The sequence below is a fragment of the Oncorhynchus masou genome, chromosome 23 (genome assembly GCF_036934945.1).
Source record: "Oncorhynchus masou masou isolate Uvic2021 chromosome 23, UVic_Omas_1.1, whole genome shotgun sequence".
In the NCBI taxonomy this organism is placed as follows: Eukaryota; Metazoa; Chordata; class Actinopteri; order Salmoniformes; family Salmonidae; genus Oncorhynchus; species Oncorhynchus masou.
This window is the reverse complement of record NC_088234.1, coordinates 14,464,213-14,472,014: the sequence shown is the minus strand read 5'-3', so window position 1 is coordinate 14,472,014 and position 7,802 is coordinate 14,464,213. Positions and strand designations below refer to the sequence as shown.

Genomic DNA, 7,802 nt, shown 5'->3' with positions numbered 1-7,802 from the left:
ACTCAGTTTTTAGCATGTCTTCACTTGTGATTCCTTAAATAGATGGTTGGGGCTAAAGCATAAGATGGTGAATGCTGAATGAGCATCCTCAAACAAAAGCTCATGAACAACTGTGAAACACTTTAGAGGGCATATTCTTCTACTGTCTCGTAAGTGGGATAACACGTTTATCAACTTCAAAAGCAACATAACTTTCCTGTTTCCTCCAACTTCAGTGTATTATATACCATATTTTAGCTATGAGTCTGTACTTTTATGTTTACAGAAAAGACAATCTTCAACATTTGACATAAGTTCACATAAAGAAATGCAGTCACAAATGCTGATAAATTCTTGCTTGATTTTCAAGTGTTACCAGAAGTTGCTTACTGATAGTATTTTCTTCCTTGTTTAACTGCATAGTTACTGTAACTACCAGAGGCTGAGTGTACATCCCGAATGGCACCCTATTCCCTATGGGCCCTATTCAAAGCAGTGCACTATATAGGGAATAGGATGCCATTTGGGATGCCAGCTGACAGAGAAAACATTAAAGAGAAACTCAGTTGATGAGGAGCTCACAGAAGCCTGAACACCGAGGAAGACAAGCAGCAACCATTTTTGTGAGACGCTTTCTATTAATCTATCAATTATTATACATTGAAAGTACATGCAATTTATCAAAATGTAAATGTATGGAATAGTGAACACTCTTACTTACAGGTAGGCTTACCGTATTGACAGAAAAATCTCACTAAGAAAAACTCAATGAGATTTTTAACTGCTTACTGTTTAGTCTACCTTTTGTGTTGAGACAACATATTTCAATTTGTATTATTGATTAGTATTTAAATGTATAATTGAAAATAATAATTGTTTCTAAGTTATTTTGAATTTGAATAATATTTTTTTCTTCCATGCATTAGAGGGAATAACAAAACAGCAATGGAACTTGGGGTGTTTCGCATCATAATTTTCTCAGGTTCGTATCTATCTCCTGTTTAGTTATTGTTATTGTTTTAAAAAAGCTACTTTGTCCCCTCCTGTACTCGCTGTTCACTCACAACTGCGTGGCCAAACACGACTCCAACACCATCATTAAGTTTGCTGATGACACAACAGTGGTAGGCCTGATCACTGACAACGATGAGACAGCCTTTTGGGAAGAGGTCAGAGAACTAGCAGTTTGGTGCCAGGACAACAACCTCTCCCTCAATGTGAGCAAGACAAAGGAGCTGATCGTGGACTACAGGAAAATGCGGGCCGAAAAGGCCCCCATTAACATCAACGGGGCTGTAGTGGAGCAGGTTGAGAGTTTCAAGTTCCTTGGTGTCCACATCACCAAGAATTATCATGGTCCAAACACACCAAGACAGATGTGAAGAGAGCACTACAAAACCTTTTCCCCCTCAAGAGACTGAAAAGATTTGGCATGGGTCCCCAGATCCTCAAAAAGTTCTACAGCTACACCGGTTGCATCACAGCCTGGTATGGCAACTGCACGGCAGTTACAGAGGGTACTGCGTACGGCCCAGTACATCACTGGGGCCAAGCTTCCTGTCATCCAGGACCTTTATAATAGGCGGTGTCAGAGGAATGCCCATAACATTTTCAGAGACTCCAGTCACCCAAGTCATAGACTGTTTTCTCTGCTACCACACGGCAAGCGGTACCGGAGCGCCAAGTCTAGGACCAAAAGGCTCCTTAACAACTTCTACCCCCAAGCCATAAGACTGCTGAACAATTAACCAAATGGCCACTGGACTATTACATTGACCCCCCTCAATTTGTTTTGTACACTGCTGCTTCTCGCTGTTTACCATCTATGCATAGTCACTTCACCCCTACCTACATGCACAAATTACCTCAACTAACCTGTACCCCCTCACACTGACTATACAGGTACCCCCTGTATATAGCCTCGTTATTGTTATGTTTTGTGTTTCTTTGTCTTTAAAAACCTTTTTTCTTAACTTTTCTTGAACTGCACTGTTGGTTAACCTTTTGCGGGGGCAGTATTTTCGTTTTTGGCTAAAAAACATACCCATTTGAAACTGCTTATTTCTCATGCATATAATTGTCAGATTAGTATAGAAAACACTCTAAAGTTTCCAAAACTGCAAAAAATATTGTCTGTGAGTATAACAGAACTGATATTGCAGGTGAAAACCTGAGGAAAATCCAATCAGGAAGTGCCTCTTATTTTGAAACCTCTCAGTTCCTGTCAGGATTTGGCCAGGGTTGTTCCGGGTTTTGGTCAGTAGATGTCCCCATTGTGCTTTTTGTCCCTATGTTTTTCCCTTGATCCCCATTATTATTTGCACCTGTGTCTCGTTTCCCCTGATTGTATTTAAACCCTTTGTTTCCCTCAGTTCTGTGCTCTGTGTTTGTATGTTAGCACCCTGCCCTAGTGTTCTGTGTGCTCTTGTCGATTCCGGGTGAAGTTCTTGTGGTATTCTGTTTTTTGTTTTTGTTTATTTTTGGTGAGTTTCTTTTGAGGTCTTTTTGTGTTTTTCCAACCACCTTTTGGATTTGCCATTTTTTTGTATTTTAGGATTTTTTCTTTATTAAATACACCGTCTTAAGTACTGCTGTGTCTGCCTCATCTTCTGGGTTCTGCTGTCTATTCGTGGCTCAGTTGGTTAAGTGACTGTTTCTCACTCCGGAGACCCAGGTTCGAAACCGGGTCCTGACAGAAACACAGAGCCAAAAATGAACCCAGAGGCAGCCAGTTCCCAGGACCTTTTTGCCACGCTGTCCCACCACCAGGAGACTGTCCAACGCCACGAAGCCGCCCTGGTTCAGCAAGAGGCCTTAATGGCTAGACATTCTCATCTTCTGTCGGAGATGCTGACTTCCATTAAGCAAATATCTGATCGACTTACCCCGGCAACAGTTTCCGTCCCAGTACCTCAGGTTCACGTACCCATGGCAGTTAACCCCCTGGCTGAACCTCGTCTTCCACCTCCCCAACGGTTCTCAGGTGATCCAAGTGCTTGTAAAGGCTTTCTCACTCAATGTTCTCTCTCCTTTGAGCTGCAACCCTCGTCGTTTCCCACCGACCGGTCTAAGATCGCATATATCATCACCCTGCTGTCGGAAAAAGCCCTGGCCTGGGCTACTGCTGTGTGGGATGCCCATAGTTCCTGCTGTGCCAGCTACTCTGCCTTTGCTGAGGAATTCAAACGAGTGTTTCAAGGCCCAAGCAGTGGTTCTGACTCAGCCAAACAGCTCCTGACTCTCCATCAAGGTTGGCGCAGCGTGACGGACTATGCCATCCAGTTCCGCACGGTGGCAGCAGCGAGTGGCTGGAACAACGAGGCGCTCACGGTGTGCTTTCTGAAAGGCCTTTCCGACACTATCCAAGATGAACTGGCCACTCGGGAACCACCGGACAATCTCGAGTCCCTGATCAAGTTGGCCTCACGCATTGACCAGCGTCTGAGAGAGAGAGAACTCAACCGTAGACCTCTAGCCCCTATCAGTCCCAGCTCCGAGTCCCCACCTTTATCATCGCTGGCTCCACCGGAACCCATGCAGATTGGACGCATCTCCCAGGCTGAGAGAGACCGCCGGATGAGGGAGCGACGCTGTCTATATTGCGGCAAACCGGGCCATTTCCGTTCCACGTGTCCCGGGCTCCAGGGAAACGCTCTGTCCCGTACAGACCGGGGGGAACTGTAACGGGAAACATAACCTCCTCCCATCCGTCCAACTCCCGTCTGCTCATTCCAGTCACCCTCTCCTGGGACAACCACAAGCTTCACCTTCAAGCCTTGGTAGACTCTGGAGCCGCAGGTAACTTCATGGATGGTGTCTGGGCGAAGGAGAATGGCGTTCCCTCTGAACCTCTAAGTGACCCCATGAGGGTTACTACATTGGATGGAAGCCCTTTGGGATCTGGACTTGTCACTCATGTCACTACCTCCTTGAGACTTTCAGTTTCACAACACCAGGAATTGATGAACTTTCATTTGATCTCCTGTTCCGAGTTCCCTCTCGTCCTTGGATACCCCTGGCTTCACAGCCATAACCCTCACATCGACTGGTCTGTGGGCACTATCAAGCAGTGGGGTCCTACATGCCAAGCTACTTGTATTTTCCAGAATTCCCGAGTTCTACTCCCGAGTCTTTAGAATCCATCGACCTGACCCGAGTTCCCGAGTGTTACCATGACCTCAAACTGGTGTTTAGCAAACAGAGGGCCACCATGCTACCACCCCATAGATCTTACGATTGCCCCATCGACCTGTTTCCGGGCACTTGCCCCCCAGGGGTCGGATCTTTTCCCTATCTCCACCCGAACGAGCTGCTATGGATACCTACATCAAGGACTCTCTGGAAGCAGGCCTCATGCGTCCATCAACCTTTTCTTTGTGGCCAAGAAAGATGGTGGATTACGTCCTTGCATCGACTACCGGGGACTCAATGACATAACCGTCCGTAACCGTTACCCGCTACCCCTTATGGCCACAGCCTTCGAGCTGCTCCAGGAAGCAGTTGTTTTCACTAAGCTTGACCTGCGGAACGCATACCATCTTGTGCGGATCAGACCTGGTGACGAGTGGAAGACCGCTTTCAACACGCCTACTGGTCACTATGAATACTTGGTGATGCCCTTCGGCCTGACCATTGCCCCAGCGGTGTTCCAAGCGCTCATAAACGATGTGCTTAGGGATATGCTTAACATATTTGTGTTCGTTTACTTGGATGACATCCTCATCTTTTCGAGCTCCCTTCAAGAACACACTAAGCATGTCAGACAAGTACTCAAACGCCTCCTGGACAGCCATCTGTACGTTAAGCCGGAAAAATGTGAATTCCATTCATCCCGAGTACAATTCCTGGGATTTGTAGTGGAACCCGGTCGAGTCCAAATGGACCCTAGGAAGGTAGGGGCGGTAGCGGATTGGCCCACCCCCAAATCCGTTAAGGATGTTCAGCGTTTCCTGGGCTTCACAAACTTTTACCGCAAGTTCATCAAGAACTTCAGTTTGGTGGCAGCTCCTCTCTCAGCTTTAACCAAAGGTGGCAATGCAAGGTTTTTGTGGGGAAGAGAAGCTGAGACGGCCTTCCAAGGACTCAAGCAGCGCGTCCTCTCTGCTCCCATCCTGATACTACCGACTACGGATGAACCATTTGTGGTGGAGGTAGACGCATCAGAGGTTGGTGTTGGAGCTGTCCTGTCTCAGAGGGGTGAAGACAAGAAGCTTCATCCGTGCGCTTTCTTCTCACACCGGCTTACCCCGACTGAGAGGAACTACGATGTGGGGGATCGTGAACTCCTAGCGGTTAAGATGGCATTGAAGGAATGGAGACACTGGCTCGAGGGGGCTTCTCACCCGTTTCAAGTGCTTACGGACCACAAAAATCTGGAGTATATCCAGCAGGCGAAGCGATTGAACTCTAGACAAGCTAGATGGTCTCTTTTCTTCAATCGATTCCAGTTTATCCTCACCTATCGGCCCGGGTCGAAGAATCTCAAACCGGATGCCCTGTCCCGAGTCTACGCTCCTGCCATTCGAGATGACACGGACATGCCTGTCCTTCCTGCTGCTAAGATTGTGGCTCCGATCTCGTGGCAAGTTGAGGATACCGTGAGACGTGCTCAAGCTAGCGAACCGGACCCTAAAGGAGGCCCTGCCAATCGGTTGTTTGTCCCCAAGGCAGTGAGGACTCAGGTCCTTCTGTGGGGGCACTCCTCTCGCCTCACCTGTCATCCGGGCGTAGGTCGCACCTTGGAGTTCATCCAGCGTAAGTTCTGGTGGCCTACCATAAGAGAAGACGTTGCCACTTTCGTCAATGCCTGCCCCGTGTGCTGCCAGGGCAAATCTTCTCACCTCCGCCCTCAAGGACTCCTTCACCCTTTACCTGTTCCCCACAGACCCTGGTCCCATATCTCATTGGACTTTATTACTGGACTTCCTCCATCCCATGGCAATACTACTATCCTAGTCATAATCGACAGGTTTTCAAAGGCGGCTAGGTTCGTCCCTCTGACTAAGTTACCTTCTGCCAAGGAAACGGCTGAGTTGGTAATTAATCATGTGTTCCGAGTCTTCGGCATTCCTCAAGATGTGGTTTCTGACAGAGGTCCCCAGTTCGCCTCAAGGTTTTGGAAGGCCTTCTGCCAACTCATGGGGGCTTCTGCCAGTCTATCTTCAGGGTACCATCCGGAGTCCAACGGCCAAACAGAGAGGATGAATCAAGAGCTGGAAACCACCCTCCGATGTATGACTCGTGACAACCCGTCCACATGGTCATCCTTTATTGTTTGGGCCGAATACGCGCACAACACCTTGCGCTCCTCCTCCACTGGTATGTCCCCGCACGAGTGTCAGTTTGGCTATGCTCCTCTTGTTCCCGGACCAGGAGGCAGAAGTCAGAGTGCCTTCAGCCTTGAGGTTCGTCAGACGCTGTCGGCTTATGTGGAGGAAGACCCGTCTTAATCTGATGCGTTCCTCACAGAGGTATCAACAACAAGCCAACAGACGTCGCCGTCCCGGGCCTACCCTGCGCCCCGGCCAGAGAGTCTGGCTTTCCACAAGAGACTTACCTCTACGGGTGGAGTCTCGCAAGCTGTCCCAAAAATACATCGGTCCCTTCAAGGTTGCCAGGAGAGTTAACCCAGTTTCTTATCGCCTACACTTACCCAGATCCCTTAAGATTAATCCCACATTTCATGTGTCAAACCTGTTGTTTTTTCTCCCCTTGTCCCGGCAGACAGACCTCCCCCTCCGCCTCGTGTCATTGGAGGCCAGCCGGCTTATACCGTCCACCGGATACTGGATTCCCGCCGGGTGCAGCGGTCCTGGCAGTATCTGGTGGACTGGGAAGGCTACGGTCCTGAGGAGCGCTCCTGGGTTCCTGCCAAAGACATCCTGGACCCTGACCTCATTCGTCAGTTCAGGGTCCTCCACCCTGAGAGAGCTGGTAGGAACGTCAGGAGCCGTTCCTAGGGGGGGGATTCTGTCAGGATTTGGCCAGGGTTGTTCCGGGTTTTGGTCAGTAGATGTCCCCATTGTGCTTTTTGTCCCTATGTTTTTCCCTTGATCCCCATTATTATTTGCACCTGTGTCTCGTTTCCCCTGATTGTATTTAAACCCTTTGTTTCCCTCAGTTCTGTGCTCTGTGTTTGTATGTTAGCACGTTCCTAGGGGGGGGATTCTGTCAGGATTTGGCCAGGGTTGTTCCGGGTTTTGGTCAGTAGATGTCCCCATTGTGCTTTTTGTCCCTATGTTTTTCCCTTGATCCCCATTATTATGTGCACCTGTGTCTGGTTAAGTGACTGTTGGTTAAGTGACTGTTTCTCACTCCGGAGACCCAGGTTCGAAACCGGGTCCTGACAAGTTCCTATGCATTCCTATCCTCCATTTAAAGGGATATCAACGAGATTCCTTTTTATATGGCTTCCCTAAGGTATCAACAATCTTTAGACATAGTTTCAGGCTTTTATTCTGAAAAATGAGCGTGAAAGATCACATTGCGTTAGTGGATATTTGGGGGCGCTATAGAAAAAACCTACACACCCAGTTGATATATTATCGAATATATATTTTAAAAACAACCTGAGGATTGATAATAAAAAAACGTTTGACATGTTTCTGTGGACATTATGGATATTATTTGGAATTGTACGTCTGCGTTATCGTGACTGCTCTTTCCTGTGGATTTCTGAACATAACGCAACAAACAAACGGAGGCATTTTGGGTATAAAAATCATCTTTATGGAACAAAAGGAACATTTGTTGTGTAACTGGGAGTCTCATGAGTGAAACATCTGAAGATCATCAAAGGTAAACGATTAATTTGATTGCTTTTC

At 47.7% G+C, this 7,802-nt stretch overlaps 1 protein-coding gene across 1 annotated transcript; it reads left to right on the top strand.

The window, feature by feature from the left end:
• Positions 1-562: 562 nt before the first annotated feature.
• On the top strand, positions 563-7,576 carry LOC135510368 (chromobox protein homolog 5-like). The gene is made up of 3 exons (XM_064931231.1): positions 563-602; positions 906-961; positions 6,703-7,576. The coding sequence occupies exons 2-3, from the start codon at positions 925-927 to the stop codon at positions 6,936-6,938; spliced, it is 273 nt and encodes a 90-aa protein (XP_064787303.1). The 5' UTR covers positions 563-602; positions 906-924; the 3' UTR covers positions 6,939-7,576.
• The last annotated feature ends 226 nt before the right edge of the window (positions 7,577-7,802 follow it).

What these genes read in the sequence shown, in the direction of transcription:
- LOC135510368 (XM_064931231.1), top strand. Translation starts at nt 925, where the DNA reads ATGGAACTTGGGGTGTTTCGCATCATAATTTTCTCAG. An exon ending in TCGCATCATAATTTTCTCAG is followed by an intron (nt 962 to 6,702) that starts GTTCGTATCTAT and finishes TTGTCCCGGCAG; the next exon opens with ACAGACCTCCCCCTCCGCCT.